The sequence below is a fragment of the Oenanthe melanoleuca genome, chromosome 7, assembly GCF_029582105.1.
Source record: "Oenanthe melanoleuca isolate GR-GAL-2019-014 chromosome 7, OMel1.0, whole genome shotgun sequence".
NCBI lineage: Eukaryota > Metazoa > Chordata > Aves > Passeriformes > Muscicapidae > Oenanthe > Oenanthe melanoleuca.
Genome location: NC_079341.1, coordinates 29,845,463 through 29,862,095, shown reverse-complemented (window position 1 = coordinate 29,862,095; position 16,633 = coordinate 29,845,463). Strand labels below are relative to the sequence as shown.

Genomic DNA, 16,633 nt, shown 5'->3' with positions numbered 1-16,633 from the left:
CCCTGGCTGTGCTGTGGGCCTGAGGCTCCCAGGGGAGCAGGGGCTCCATCCTTGGCCCATACCAGTGATGCTGGAGTTCCAGATGTGCAATGAAGTCTTTCACATGAGAGATGTGTTGTGTAGGACACTGCACTGGAGACGTGCTGATACAATGCTCTAATATTCAGAGACCAAAAGTCATACAGGTTTTTTTCCCCTTTCTTGTCTTGGAAGCTTAAAAATGCACTACTTATTTTTTTTCCTTGAGTCAGTACACTTCCTGCTGAGTAGGCCATAGTATTTTTATATATGCTGATTTTATGTCTGAATATGCTCTTTTTATGTAAAATACATCTTTCATGAGGTTATTTTTCTTTCAGTCTTTCTGGCTTTGTGTGTGCTGGGCAAACTCCCACCCACAAGCAGCTAAACTGCCAGTTAACCTGCAACAGTTCAGCTTTTGCTTTCTTTAAAATACTGAGTTTAATAAGCAAACAGTTTTAACTGTTAAAAAGCACTTCTAACCTAGTTGTAGGTTTATGCAGCATTCAAGCTCCAAAGTTCTTGTGTAGATTGAGCTTTAAAATCTACATACCACAGTTCTGGTTTGCAGAGGAAGGGAGAGGGAGTGAGTCAGTGTTTGCTTGTTTACTTAGTAATTGTGGCACTAAAAGCCTCTTAAAACATTATAAATACAGTGAACAGTTTTACTCTGTGTGATAGGTTAAAGAAGCACCAGTTTGTGGCATCTTTGATATTCCTTATAGGAAGTAGATCTTTAAGAAGAAAATCAAACTTCCATGAGCAAAATCCAAGTTGAGTGTCCTGAGGTGAGGCACACTTAGTGCCTAATGCTGGTCTCTTCATGAGGTGTGAAGTTCTTTCTGATATTAGTTTCTTTTTTCATTATTTGTTATCTTCTGCCTGTGAAGTTTTCCTTGTCAAGAAACGTTCCTGTTTATTGGTAGGAAGTCAAGTTTCTGTGTGTGGTTAATCATCACTGTTACAGTGTGTTACACACAAGATTGGGTTTACAGCTTTGAAAACACAACTCCTGCAGAGCATTTGGATGAGGTCCTGTGCTAACCACAGTACTCAGAGAGAAACTCACCTTCCCTCTGAGGATCTGTGCCTCTTGACCTAGTGCTGATGGGCGCAATTACCATCAGTGATGAAATTGTGTGGGTGCTGCTGGGCTCGGGCACAAGCTGCTCGCTGCTGCTGCTGCAGCATCTCTCCTCTCCCAGCCTGGGGAGCCCAGCCTCCTGCTGTGTTCCTGCCATGAATTTATGCTTTCTTAGAGTCACTGCTGCCTTACACCTCCCAGCATCTTCCATGTTTACGTCAGAGTGCTGAAAGCTCTAGAGGTGCTACTACAGCACTCGTGCCTTTGCTGCTGGTGCTAATTCAGTGCAGCTACTTGGCTGCACAGAGAAAATGAGAACTTTGTCACATCTGTGCTTGGTAAAAACATGTGGGTATGCTCTAACTCTTGAGCTAGAGCTGTGCATTTTGGTCTGCATGGTTTAGAATTTGCCGTGGCTGCTTTGGTGACAGCACTTCTAGCAGCTGGCTTTGGTATGCTGAGTTTTGTTATTTTTCATGAGTACTTTGTTAATTTCTCCAGTTTTCTTGCCTTGTGATAATGAAGATGATCTATATATCCGTAGCCCATTCTGGAGACTGGGTGAAGGCATGTACTTATTTTCCTCTTGCTTTCTTTACTCTTATTAGACACTTTTTGACACTGTTTTCCAATTGTGAAATGGAATGACTTTTGCTAGGACTTGTTATTATCAGCTGCTTGTGACATGAGGATGACCAGCCCTGCCTCATGCCCAGCTGGCAGCCCATGGGCTGGGCAGCTTTCCCCCCTATAGTTAGGAATTACAAAAACACTTTTACCACTAGCATTAGCTATATAAAAATATTTCTATAGAGATGCTAGCTGCTGAGCAGGGAGGAACTGCTCTGAAAAAATTGTACTCCTAAACATTGATAGATTGAATTACATACTTTGTGTTCCTTAGTAAAATGTTATTAGAGTAGAAGTTGGCAGTGATGCTTGATCTGTGGCAGGGAGCATTCATTGTTTTATACTTTAAAAGAGAGACGTTCTGTTTGCCTTGGATTTTTTGTTTATTTTTATAGAAAAGTTAGTGTGGTGTCCTTCTGATACAGGAAGAGGGGTCTGTTCATTAAAAAAAGGAGATATCTTTATTATTTGTGGTATTAAATATTACAGCCAAATCTTTTTTTTTTGCCTCAACAGGTATACAAAGCTCGGATATGCGGGTAATACTGAACCCCAGTTCATTATCCCTTCATGTAAGTATTTGTTACCTGTGTGTCAATGCTGAAATTACTCTTGGACTTTTTGTAACATGCCATAAGAAACAAATAAACCCAACATTCCCCCCGCCCCCCCAAAAAAAAAAAAACCCAAAAAACAATTAAAAGAACTTGATCTGAGTAATGACAACAGTAATAATGTGGCTTTATTGTTTTGCTACAGATCCTCAGTTTAGAAAGATACATTAATTAAAAAAGGATACTAATAGTTGAAGCTAATTTTTTGGACATTGAAATAATGTAAAAACCTGTAGCATGGCTACATTACCTTTTAGGAGGTTTTTTTTTTTTTTTTTTTTTTTTTTCCAGTTTATCGATTTATCTGCTAAAACGTTGAGTTGATTATAACTGGAAAAAAATAAAATGGTATTATTTAATATCTCTAGGGTTTAAAATGTTCTACTTGCCTGGAAATTGTCAATATTACAGCTATGTTAATTTACTGTGTTTTGCAAATACAACAAGAAACCATGTCAGTTTTTCCCCCATGTAGAATCACTTATTTATTTGCTCCCTGGCTCCTGAATTGTTTCTCCCACTTGAAGAGATAAGTTCTGCTCCAGAGAGTGGAGCTCACTCAGCTTCCCTTAGAAATGCTTCACCTTTTGACCTCCTACACCACTTGGCAGTTCCTCATTGTTCCTCTGTGCCAAAGTAATCATGGATTACATCCTGGTGAAAAGGAATAATTAGCACACCCAGTTTTCCTTGCAAATACAACAGGAAGAGAGCTGGAACTAATATTACTTCAGCACAGTCACTGTAAAATAGAACTTGGAAGTTCGAGCTCTGTGTTAATTTTTCTAGGAACTGTACTCCAAAAAGTAATTTTCATGGAGAGATAAGGCTAATTCACTTCTCTGAGAACAGGAGAATGCATTCAGAGAATCCATTCCATACCTTGTGTTTTGGCTTCTAATAGGTATTTCTTAGATTATTTGGTTTTGTGAATTAACTTCATGAAGTTTATTTCAGTGTCATGTAAAGCACTCTGAGGTTTGCTTTTCACACAAAAGCTAGTTTAACATCAGATATAAAAAGTTTATAAACATTGAAAAAACCCTTACAGTGTTCTTTAAACTTCATAGCACTTGTTAAAGTGTAAATGGGCAAGTGGTTATTTAGTTTCAGATATATAGACTTTACATACTTTTTCTGCATCTTTAGATTTGGTTTATTTAATTTGAAGATCACCTTCTTGTTCTGAAAAAGAAGAAATATCATGATATTTTAAACACTGGGAATGAAATGTCCTGTCAGATCATTAAGCAGAGAAATTTATCCAACAGGGATGCTATTAAAGTAGAAGAGAAGGGGAGGAAATGAGATTTTTCTTGATAGCCTTTTGATTTAGTGCGGTATATGGAAAAAAGGTTGTTCAGTGTAGATGCTGCTGCAGCTGAAATGACCCTTGACTGCAATTCTCTCAATCAAAAAGGCATTTTTCTCATTTGTGCTGCAATCCAAGCTAGATAATTACAGAAACTGCATGAGTTTGTGTTAATCCTCTGCCTTGAATTAAATAAGGTAGTACTGGATTAATCCACATTAGAGAAACAAAAATAGACTACAGCAGTACCTAGTTTGAAAGTAAAATATTACAAAAAAAACATTTTCATGTCTGCAGTTTCCTTAATATTATTCCCCATGGAAAAATGATTTGGTTTTTCCTTGTACTTCCAGCAGTGGCATTTTATCAGTTTGATTCTCTAAAATTAATGTTTGCTGTTAAACAGGTCTGAGCAACATTCCTTGTGCCTTGTTCACTTGTAGCTTATCTTATTCACTCCTGCTCTTAACAAATTTTTATCTCCTTATGATGTGTTCTTGATTTATTCTGAATATGCTTCTGTAGAGATGATAAATGCTTACATGAAGAGTGAAGTAAATAAGAATATATTGGTCCAACTTTTTGATGTTGCTTGTGTTCACTGCTTTCTTCCTTGGCTGCTTTTTAGATCTTAGATCATTAATTCTGCTTGATTTTTTTTTTTTTTTTTTCCACATAAGCAGGCTTTTCCTGCTGTTTGTTAAAATGGGAGTTACTTTCTTTCCATTACCCAGTAGTTCCCTTGATTTTTCATTAGTTCAGTTTATCTGTGATAGCTGATGGCCTTTTCTTTATTTGTAAAAGAAAACACTGGCTTGAGTAGTGGTTCAGCACAAAAATTGATTCAATGCAAGAGTTTTTGTGTTTGTTTGTTTTTTTTTTTTTCCTAGAAGCTCTTAATTCTTGTGCCAAGCAAACCAAAGGCAACTGCTCCAAGTATTGCTGGGGTGCTGCCCATCCTCAGGCACCACAACTGAGGTTTCAGCAAGATTTATTTTCTTGTTTGTGTTTTCAGGATATGATTCTTGATTCAGGCTGTTTGCTCCTAATTTCTACCTTTCAAACACAGGGCTGAACAAGCTGGCCTTGAGGGCAGCAAAATATTTGAGACCTCCCATCTTGTTTTAGGCTTTTAACAGAGTTTGAAAGTTGGTATAATCCTATGACAAGTGTTGGGTGTTACTGGAAAGGTCTTGAGGATTACACATCTGGACAGAAAACTTCCCCCAGATGTGTGAGCTCTGTACAAATGACCTGAAAATATTTGTCAGGGTTCTTCACTTGCAGCAAGCACCTGCCTTGCGACATTTCCTTCCCTGTGATTTTAGCTTCTGCTTCCCATCCTCCCCCCTGCTAATTGGCTTCCTCCAGCCTTCTGCTTCCTCTCTGCTCTCCTGTAAGCAGCTACACAAGTTGCAGTATGATTCAGTTTTCTTCCTGAAGAGCTCAAAATAATGACTTCTGTTCCATCCTGTTCAGTCTTTCACAACATTCAACATCTTGGTTCCTCTGGCCCTGCTTGTGTTGCTCTGTGTGGGAAGGGAAGGAGGATGGGGAGGATCCAGGAACTCAGGGTGCTTTGCCCCTTAGCAAGCTGCTGGTTTCCACATCCTGTAGCTGTGTTGCTGGGCTTGAGACTGCAGCTGTTTTCATAACTTTTTTTAATCTTAATTGTGAAAACTTCTTACTGAAGGTGAGAACTAGAAAAGTACTTCTGCCATTGAAAGAGCTTTTGGAGCACAACCTTAGAACAGCTGAGGCTGATTTAGTGCTGCCTGTATATATGAATTTCCTCACCTTTGAAGGATTGTGTTTAAAGGCAATAAGTAAGATATGAAAAAATACAGCAGATATTGCTGGTGCTGCAGTCCTGGTAGCTGGGCAGTGACTCTTCTTCAAAGAATAACAACACTAATAATAACACTTAAAATTGTTATTATTATTGGAGTGTGCAGAAAATTAGCACATTTGTTGAATAAAATGAGATCTGTAGGGATATCATATTTTTGTGTTTCTGTGTATATTTTATCTTCCTGATTGCGTAGTGGGTGTCTAACAATTAAGCTGGTATTTAAGTCTGTGAATGTGTTACTTTTTAAGTCCATACCATGCTTACCCATGACTGGAAATCAAATTATCTGTGTTCTGTGTAGCTTTTCTGAGTTATACTTGAAACAAAGGATGATTGTGATTAGTGTGTCTATTTTCTCAGTGTAGGTTTTCTTTTTTTGGTGGAGGATATATGACCTACAATAATGTTTGTGTTCTCTGTTGAAGGTATTGCTATCAAAGAGTCAGCAAAAGTGGTTGATCAAGCACAAAGGAGGGTTTTGAAAGGTGTGGATGATTTAGACTTCTTCATTGGGGACGAAGCAATAGAAAAACCAACTTATGCAACCAAGGTATTAAGACATTTTTGAAATAATTGTTCAATACTGTTCAGCAAGCATAATGTGTACAGTAACTTATAATATTAAGAATACTTTTTGGATAATTGAAATCTTATTAACTCTGTTTAAATGGAAAATAAACTTGGTATTAGTTTTGTTGAACTTGGGGAGCCTGTGGGAATTTGCAAAAAACCACTGTGAATATATATGTATTTAATATATATAAATTTATTCATAAGTAAAAGGAGTCTGAGAGAGTCTTAAGTGGAAATGTCACATTCTCTTGTTCCTTGGCAACTTCTATCAGCAGCATTAGAGTGGGCTGGGGGAACTTTTGGTTTATCCCAGTGCCACCATTCTGCTGTACTGGGAAAAATGCAATGTATTCTCTCTGCTACTTAAGATTGGAATTAGAATTTTGAATAGGGGAAGCCTAAATCGAGATTTCTTGCCTGTGTGGATCTTTCAACTTGCTGCAGTTGAAAACAGATATTTTTTTTTTGTTTGGTTTGGGGGTGTTTGGTTTCTTTTTTTCTTTTTTCTTTTTTGTTTCCAATTATAATTTGATATTTTTCTTCAACAGTGGCCTATCCGCCATGGTATAGTTGAAGATTGGGACTTGATGGAGAGGTTTATGGAGCAAGTAATCTTTAAGTATTTAAGGGCAGAACCTGAGGACCATTATTTTCTTTTGGTAGGTAAATTTATGCCCTGCATAAGAAATTCCATATGATGAATAACACTGTGCTGATTTATGTAAACTCTCAAATACAAATATGCATATTTTGAAAGCAAAAGTAAATAAATTACCTGGAGCTTTCTTGAGCTGCCTTAAGCCATCCAGGTTCTTTAATTTTCTGAAAATGTCAGTGTGTCTGAACAGCAAACATTTTCCTATTCTTATTTTCTTACCAATTGTCTGATTCATCACTTTCTTATTTTCCTTCTCCACTGAATTTAATAATCTCAAGTTTATATGTTTGAGACAAAAAAAAAACAAACTTGTGTTTTGACTTTACATAATTGCAATTATTTTGTTTTTACAGTACTGCCATCTGGATGAAGTATCTAGAGAGTAAATTTCTGTCTTTTATTTTCTGTGAAACTAGAAGAGTTGTCATATCTGGGCTGATTAGATCTCAGTTAAGGTCAATGTTATTCTGAAGCATCTACTATTCCTTAGTATTTTTATTTAGGGCCATTGAAATAGGCAATTTGGTTTAATGTGTTATTTATAGACCAAGTTTGAATTAGAGGTGTTGGCATACCTGTTTATTTGCCTTCATCTTCTTAAAGCAATGATTAGGTCCAGTTGCTCAAGGCTGTGTCCAGCCAAGCTGTGAATATCCCTAAGGCTCAAAATGCCCTAACAAGCCTGGGCCCATTTTCAACATTTACCCACCTCTAAGTTGCCTTTTTTCTTCCTAATACCTACTTAGGATTTCCCAAGTTGAGTTTTGTGTCCTTGGCCCCTTTTCCCAACACCTTTGTGAAGAGTCTGACTCCCTCCTGTTTTTCCCCTCCTGTAATATTAGAGTGATATTTTCTTTTCTCAAGTATACTGTAGCACTATCCAAAATGCTCCTTCAGAGTGGAGTCTTAAGTATGTTTGATATTTCAATGAAAGCTGTAGCATACTATTATGGTATGTTTCATGTTGTTCAGCTTCTCTCTCTTGAATACATTCTACAGCTGAGCATATCAACTTCTGTTACAGTGGCTGCCTTTTGAAGGAAAACAGCTCTTTTCACTGAGAAATCTAAAAAATGTCATTTTTTATGTGTGCTGAACTGCATCCTTTGACATATTTTGATAGTACTTGATTCTTCCAAGTGAAATCAAAAGTTGTAATGAGCTAACCAACCCACAAGGTCTTGGATGTAAATTCTTAAGCAGTAACTGATGTAGTTTTTATTTGACTTATGTTTTTCTTTCTTTTGATGCAATTTGCATAAAAAAATTCTTCAAAGCACCCATTGTCCATTACTATTTTTACATGCTATTGTTGAATGACTCATCTTAACAAAACTTAGGAGTTGATTTTTTTTTTTTAAGTCAAATCTTTGGTTTGAATGTAAGTAAAACTCATGAGATATTTTTTTTTTTTTTTTTTTTTTTTTTTTGTCTCACAGACTGAGCCTCCATTAAATACTCCAGAAAATAGAGAATATACTGCTGAAATCATGTTTGAATCTTTCAACGTTCCAGGGCTATATATTGCTGTTCAGGTAAGGGCAGGGCTGTTGAAAGTGACAGCTGCAATATTTCTGTGTGGTCTAAAACTAATTTCTCTGTCAAAAAACTGTGTAAGTGGTGTTTGGAATATGTTTATGTCCTTCTGGTTGGCAGTTGCAGCACTGCATGTTTGACATGCTTTGATTTGTGGGTGGTCACTGGATACTGTTCCTGTTGCCTCTACAGGCTTCTGAGCAGTAGAGTATTTTATCTGTTGCACCATAAGTAAATAAAAAACCACACCACATCACAATAATTCTATTAATCCAAGAACTGAATCCCTTTCAGTATGAAGCAATGAAAAGTTATGTTTGAACATGGCTGAAAAAACATCAGGCAAGTGTCACAAATTATTTATGCAGCCTCTTATTTTTCTAAGCTGTTATGTAGACGTGTATAAAGTTATTAAATCAGTTTCCATGCTGTAAATTGCCATGGGGGTGTCAGTCTGTCCTTGGGAGGGCTGGTGCAAAGTGAGGTCTGCAGGCAGATGTTTTGCTAATATTTGATTTTTGGTTTTTTTCCAAGGCTGTCCTTGCCTTAGCTGCATCGTGGACGTCAAGACAAGTAGGAGAGCGAACACTGACTGGCACAGTTATAGACAGTGGAGATGGTGTCACTCATGTTATTCCTGTGGTAAGTGTGCCTCAAAGCTACACAATAGCTTCAACTGAGAACAGCTTGTCCTCTGTGTTACTGAAGTGTACACCTACACACACTCAAGTATAGATAGGAGTCTTCAAAAACGTCAGATAATTCCCAGGGCTGTGGGTGTCAGTTTTGGTTCATTATGTAGTGCAGAAAATCTTGAGGAACTTCTCTGAGTTTGGCAGGGCTAATTGTCATTCAGTGACTTAACCTTAAAAGGTGAATTGCCAAGGCCATGCTAAGTGATGGGTGAAATTGCTTTAGCACGTTTCCAATTTGATTTGCTGGTAAAAGTGAATAGGCTCTTCACAGTAGTCAGTACAGAAAGTTTGTGTGTTTATTTTCATTTAGCTCAGTCCATTTATATATAAAATAGAAATAATGCAAGTACTAAGTATTAGAGGGTGGATTTGAAGAGAGAAACTATTGTTTATAGTTTTTCTCCATCTGTTCCTAGTATTTAGTAGTGCTTCAGCCATACAAGCAATGGCAAAATTCCTGCTTGACTGGAAGAAAACAACCCCTTGGGCTGGTTAATCTGTTTGAATATCTGTTCCAATTCATCAAGTTGCTAAAGCAGGAACTTGGATGATTGTGTGATGCTTTATTAAATCATGAGCACCTAGAGCTGCAGTAATTTTCCTTACTGTCAAATTATTGCCCACTCTTTCCTGGGGGAGTTAAATTCACATCTATGTACCAGATACATTTGTATTTTCAAAATTAAGTTAGATAACAATTTTTAAGACTAAAATCTGTGCAAAGCTTTATCATGCCACAATAACAGCAATTTTTAAAAAAACAGTAGCACTGGTGGCAGTCAAACATACACTGTCATGTATCAGTTTCTTATTTATTTGGGTGGAATATAGTGGCTATATCTTTGTTCAGCCTATAAATCCAAGTTAATGGTTTTTTAATAAGACTTAGGAAACAATTGACATCTCAGACCTTCTATAGGTAAACTTTAAAATTATACTTAGTAGTTCAAATTACTGTTTAAAACAGTTGAACTTTTCCTGATTTGTGTGTTTGGGTTTTTTTTTAAATTGAAATGAGAGTAGATATTCTACATATAACTTGAAACATTAACCTCCTTTGCAGAATGTCATTTACTTCTGAAATTTTTAAACGTGTTGGAAAAATTGTCAAAATGTTCTACCACTTCTGTTATAAAATAAATAAAAAGGAATTAACAAATACTTCTCTCTGTAGTGAAGCTAACAGTAGTGGTAGATTTTTTTTATGACATTGTTTTCTGTGTTAGATATTTTTGTATGAACATGAGGGGAGTGTGTGTGTGTATAGGAAGACTTAAGCATTTTAGGAGTGTGGTATCTTGATTCCTCTGTTTGGATTTAGCAGGTCTGGTAGGGTTGAAGGCCAGCCTTGCACACTTTGTTTCTTTGTTTAGACCAGATGTTTTTAATGCATTGATACTGGTCCCCAGGATGTGTGACTTGTAAGGGCAGGTTGATGGATGAGGATGGGCCAGTCTGATGTTCTGAGCAGTCTCAATTAATGTGCTGAAATGATGCATTTTCTCCCTGCTTTCAGAAAATTAATTTTGGTTCATGTGGATTATTACGTCTTACATCAGTGGCTGTGACTGCAGGGCCACATCAGTTATTCTAAAATAATATTTCACGAGAAAAAGGTTCCTTGACCTTTTTGGTAAGAGTAACCTCATTTTGAAGAGAAAATAAAGGCCAAGGAATAGTGAGTATAGTGATTTGTCTGCCTTATGTACTAGTGACCTTTCTGTTCCTTCTAACCTTGTAAGAATTATGAAACAATGCCATGCAAAGTAAAGTAAGGCTATACTGTGAAGAATTGGATTTGTGGTAATTGAATGAGCCAGTCTTGGAGAACTTTAGCCTCAGAATCCCAGGTAGTGGGTAGGAGTTTAGACTCCATGCCTTTCTTTCTCCCTCTGAGCTTTGGTGAAAGTAGTTCTTATCAGGATCTTTGTGCCTATTTTGCTTACAGGCTGAAGGATATGTGATTGGCAGCTGTATCAAACACATTCCAATTGCTGGGAGAGATATCACATACTTCATTCAGCAGTTGCTGAGGGAGAGAGAAGTAGGAATTCCTCCTGAACAATCCTTGGAAACAGCTAAAGCAGTGAAGGTAATGTGAATGTTACAGATCTTAGGGTTATTTTATATCACAACTTGGTATCTGGTTTTAAAGTACAAGAATATCTGAAAGTATTTGTACTTCTGAGTAATGGGGCTCTGATTCTAAGTAATATAAAAATGTCTTAATAATGTAATAACATGAAATAGCTTAAACTCAAGGTTTACAGTTGGGTTATACTTTGTCTAGCCTGGAATTTCACTCTTCACCTGTTGTCTCCCTTTTCTCTTCCCTCCATTATCATTATTGTTGTTATTATCTGTTGCTATTATTATTGTAATGTTCTGTAGGAAGTACTGTTGGCTGGATGTGTCATATAGAGAGCTGTAATTGCTCTTATATTCTTTCTGAATATTAATATGTCCTTTTTTATAATACACATTACATAGAGAACAAAGCTATTCTGAAAGACATTCAGCTTAAAGTACACTTAAATTTTGTTTCTCTGGCAGGTCTTCAATGTAGTTCAGAATTAATTTCTCACAATCATCGAAGTTTAGAGGAAAAGAAGAGAGAAATTTAGCTCAGCAAGAGCCTTCAGTGCTGCACAGAAATGATCTGTAGTAGCAGAGCCATTATCTACCTGTGTACAGTAAATGTCAGTTCAGCTGTTTTGAGACCTATTCTTTATCTGTCATTACTTATTCTTAAAAGTTTAAATTACTACATTTTTTTGGCATTTCTTACCAGTTTTCTGTACTTTACATAGTTCTAACTGTATCTATTCAATTTTCAGGAGCGCTTTAGTTATGTTTGCCCTGACTTAGTAAAAGAATTTAACAAGTATGACACAGATGGTACAAAGTGGATTAAACAATATACTGGAATTAATGCTATCTCAAAGAAAGAATTTACTATTGATGTTGGTTATGAGAGATTCCTGGGGCCAGAGATTTTCTTCCATCCTGAGGTAAGTTGACTTGACTTGTCTATACTTTGTTTTAAAAGCATTTTAGATGATAGCATAGAAATCCTATTTGCAAAATTGTAAAGAAGTAGTTATCCTGACACATCTTTTCTTGTTTATAAATAGATATCAGCTGTTGCTGGAAGTCAGCATGGTTTGATTTTTGACTGCTGCTATTTTTATACAAATCCAGGTTGATACACAAAGCACTTATAAATGGCAGCAAAAAGATTTAACAGCTGTTTCCATTATTAGTTTTCATGCCATCTCCTAGTATAATAGAATGGTTCTTTCCTTTTTTCCTCTTAGCCTCTTTTCCTTTGCAATATGTGATCCTCCACAGTGACTTGACTTGATTTTATTCCTGATTGCAGTTTGCTAATCCTGACTTTACGCAACCAATCTCAGAAGTAGTAGATGAAGTTATTCAGAATTGTCCCATTGATGTTAGACGTCCTCTATATAAGGTCAGTAGCTATGATGTCTTTTTTTTTATGTATGGGTTTTAGAAGAATTGTGATTTTTATCAAAACCAAAACCAAATGAGCAAAGTTAACCATTTTTCTAGAAATAAATCTAATATGCAGAAGGCTTTGTTGTTCACTTAGATATTTTCAGAATGTGTTTTTTCATTAGGGAAAAAAAAATGAGCAAAAGTGTGAGAAGTAATAAGATATAAATGGATTTTAAAGCATAGCCAATTTTTATGTGGCAAACTATTGGTGAGTTCATGTTGTGCCATGCTTATATAATTTACAGTAAAAGCATATTTGCTAACTGTGGCTTTAAAAACTTACATTTAAATTTAGAATTTAGGAACTGGGTAAAGTTGGAAACTTGCATTTTCAGACATGCTTAACAAATTTTGTTATTCAAAACAGAATATTGTCCTCTCTGGAGGCTCAACCATGTTCAGGGACTTTGGTCGCCGTTTACAGCGAGACTTGAAAAGGACCGTGGATGCCAGGCTGAAACTTAGTGAAGAACTTAGTGGTGGCAGACTGAAGGTTGGTTCCTGCAGCTCAAGCACTTAAAGAGCATCTGTTACCTGGGGAATGTGCAAATAACATCTTGCAATGATTGTGGTCTTTGTTGGAATGTCTTTACCCTATTTAAAGTTCTTACAGAGGCTTTTCAGAGATTTATCCATTACACTGATCACATAGCAGCAGTTGGCCTCTCCAGCTGTCTTTGTGCTTGTTTATTGATCAGTTACAGTTCATTGTGCTCAGTCTTTTGAGCCTGAAGATAAGAGATGAATCAAGCTCATTGTTGAGCCACCAGGAGACTCAGGAGCACGTCCTCTGAGCAATGAGGGAGCCTTGATTAGAGACGGGAAGGCTTTGGGACTCCTGATAGTGCCTCAGTACATGTGGGGAAATTACTGATTTTGAGTAATTTCAGCTGGATAAAACCCTAAATACCTTCCTCTGGCTTCATAGCTTACCCTGCCTTGAGCAGGAGGCCAAACTAGAGACATGAAGTGGTCCCTTCCCACCTCAATTATGTTATAATCCTGTAAGCGACTTTGTTTTTACTAAAGTGCATCATTAATCCTTAATTTGTGCTCTTTCCACTTCAGACCTCTGACCTATCTGTTGCATCTTTCTGTTGTCTCTACATAAATAAAAGGCCAGCAGAGAAAAAATAAAATCATGCATTTTTCCTTTTAAAGCAAAATTCAAGGGATTTTGCTCATTTATTTTTTAGTAGCAATCCAGCTAGGTGAGCTCAAACAATCCTTTAAAGCCCCAGCAGAGCTTTATAATCTGCCATGTAGAAACTCTGAAATTATAGTCATACACAGTTCTGTGGCCCAAGAAGCATCATTTAGTCTCTGTTTTCTTTACTAGATTTGTACCACTTGGTAAGGAAGCAGAATCTGAGTAAGGAAATTGGATGTGATTTTTCTTTTAAGTGCCAGGCATGGCAATGAATCACTGGCTGGAGTTTTGCAAATGTGATACAGAAAATTTTTAGATACTGTTTCAAATTTCAGCAGGTTGGGCTGGAACAAATAAATTCTGAAACTGTTACATACACTATCAGTTTTGATTGGCACCAGTAAGGAATAGGTTGTGTACCTGTGGAGGGAAAGGCTGACTGGAATGACTGCTTTACTTCAGAAAAGCATGACTGACTGTGTTGATCCTGGATAAACTTTCAATCTGCTACTGATGCTTCGTTAGAGTAATCACATGAAACTTGAAAATTATCTTCCTAAAGTGTGTTTTTTTTGAAAAGTTTAGGTAGTACAAGACCAGTGCTTATAAATACATAAGTAAATAGTCCATCAAGAAATGAATCAGAACATAGTGTGAAAAAATGGGTGTGAATGAAAGTATCTGTCTGATAAAGCAGGTAACTTGATCTAGATGCATATCTGTATATATAAAATCTATCTTCATTATACAAGGGAAAATCTGATGCTATAAATGTAAACTTACATGCCAGCATTTATGAAAATAGTAATTTATTAAAAGTAAGCTTGGTATATACATTCCTTTAAAACTGGATCTGGTTTTTAGCAGCAGATGTGACTTTTGATGTGTTGCTTTTCTCTCTTCTTTCCTGCAGCCGAAGCCCATTGATGTCCAAGTCATTACACACCATATGCAGAGATATGCAGTCTGGTTTGGAGGATCAATGCTGGCTTCCACAGTGAGTTTAGCTGTAAAGCTGAGCACGTTTGAGCCATTCTGGCTGTACTGTGCTTTTGGAGCTCTCATTTCACCTTCATTGTATATTAAATGTGATAGGGGAATTTCTGATAGACCTCAGGTGGTAAATATACCTTCCCTGTTTTTGCATTAGACTTTAAAGACTTGGAAGAGCAAATGAAAACTGAATTTAAGCTTTGTGTGAGTTGTTAAATACTGCATTTTAGTTTTGTGGCAGAATATACTCTTTGCATTGGTGTTTAGCCATTTGTGGTGTAAGTTAATTTTAGGATTTTTGTGCTATCTTTGATTTATTTTCTAATGGCTACATAAAAGTTAATATTGTTAAAATTAGGTGTATATACCATACACTAATGTTCTTCTCCTTCCCTTTACAGCCTGAATTCTACCAAGTATGCCATACCAAAAAAGATTATGAAGAGATTGGCCCTAGCATCTGTCGTCACAACCCTGTGTTTGGAGTCATGTCTTAAAGCTGACCCTGCAGGGGTCAGGGATGGGGAAGTGGGGAGGAGGAAGAGTCTTTCTGATTACTTGTTTGTCTGATGGCTGGTATTAAAGATAACAAACATGACTTGACAATAAGAAAAAGACCAAACACAATTAAGCAGGATCATTTTAATAAGTGTCTCAACATGCGGATGTAGTGGAAAGCCAAAATGATCACATTTTTTCTTTAGATTGATTATTTGAACTTGTGCGTAACAAAACAAAAAAAAAGTGGATTTTAGTTCTTTCTGTGCCCTGATATTTTGTATATTAATGAATTATCCAAGATTTGATGGGATTTGATGGTGTGTAGATAGTCAGCTCTCTAATGCTTCCATTGCACCCCTTCATGGGTGCAATACAGGAGCTTGTTTATATTTCATACTTTTTTATACTTTGAGGAAAATATGAATAAAAGAAACTGTAATATTTGAGGAAAAAAATTTACCAGTGACCAACTTGAAAGTAAATTTAAAAAAAAGAAAAAGTCATGACTCATGCAACTAGCTCTTGCTAGTCTAAATCCTGGGTTCCATACAATGCGAATGCTTTTGGAACTAAGAAGCTACTATCTTGGATTAACCAATGCCTGCTAGTGCTTTCTGATTACTTGGTGCATTTTCATACTATCTCTTGCTTTAAAAAAAAAAAAAAAAGTAAAGACAAGACTGTTGGACCAGTATTGCAGTTCTGTAGTGTCATTTCTAATTAAACCAAATAATCAGGTTATCAAAATTTGGTGTATTTAAAGCCTAACACCATTCCAATAAAGGCACAAAATTTCTTTTTATGTTGGTGTCAGACTTGTTAATCTCATGTCATGGGAAGTTCTGAGCATGGGTCCCTACATATCCGCTGTGGCTTTTGAGGAGTGAGGTTGGTCTGTGAGGTAGAGATGTAATGTGCTTTGTGTAACTCCAGTGTGAGCATTTTAGAACTGCAGTTTGTGTGTTCAGCTAGCTAGCACTTACCTAGAGAAGCCTGACAGCTCCTCCACTGTTGGGTTTGTTCATCTACTTTGTTCTGTAACTTTTTTCCCCCCACTTTCTTGCAGGTGGTGCTATTCAGGAGTCAGCACTGCGTTTTCAATCTCTGTGGTTTTTCTGCAAGAAAATACCATGTAGATAAAAATAAAGTGGAAACAATCTCTTTCTCATTCTTTCTAGGAAGAACACTTTCTGTAGTGACTGGAATTGCTTACAATTTCTCGTGATATTTGATGAGAGAAAAGTTGTCTTTAGGCTCTTCTGAGCCCACAGATGGAGTTGAGGCTGTTTGCATAGAAGACCACAAGAGGGAGATATCCTGGCCTCTTGTTTTTATCAGAGAAGCTTATCATTTACCAGAGCTTCAGAACTTGGTCAATGTGACTCCAAAACAAGAATAAATGTGGGAAAGTGTTTTTGCAGCAAGCATTGTAAAAAATTTACATGCTGGAATCAAACAGAGCATGATGCGAACAAGAAATTTTTGAACAATT

The 16,633-nt window shown here is 36.7% G+C and overlaps 1 protein-coding gene across 1 annotated transcript in view; it reads left to right on the top strand.

Moving 5' to 3' along the window:
• The window catches only part of ACTR3 (actin related protein 3), a 29,100-nt gene extending 13,157 nt beyond the window's left edge, over nucleotides 1–15,943 (top strand). Inside the window, exons 2-12 of the mRNA XM_056496103.1 lie at nucleotides 2,252–2,307; nucleotides 5,939–6,063; nucleotides 6,635–6,745; nucleotides 8,184–8,279; nucleotides 8,815–8,922; nucleotides 10,924–11,067; nucleotides 11,813–11,986; nucleotides 12,358–12,450; nucleotides 12,865–12,990; nucleotides 14,561–14,644; nucleotides 15,042–15,943. Coding sequence (XP_056352078.1) covers nucleotides 2,252–2,307; nucleotides 5,939–6,063; nucleotides 6,635–6,745; nucleotides 8,184–8,279; nucleotides 8,815–8,922; nucleotides 10,924–11,067; nucleotides 11,813–11,986; nucleotides 12,358–12,450; nucleotides 12,865–12,990; nucleotides 14,561–14,644; nucleotides 15,042–15,137 — 1,213 coding nt within the window. The 3' untranslated portion in view covers nucleotides 15,138–15,943. The remainder of the gene's footprint in view (nucleotides 1–2,251; nucleotides 2,308–5,938; nucleotides 6,064–6,634; nucleotides 6,746–8,183; nucleotides 8,280–8,814; nucleotides 8,923–10,923; nucleotides 11,068–11,812; nucleotides 11,987–12,357; nucleotides 12,451–12,864; nucleotides 12,991–14,560; nucleotides 14,645–15,041) is intronic.
• Nucleotides 15,944–16,633: the final 690 nt, after the last annotated feature.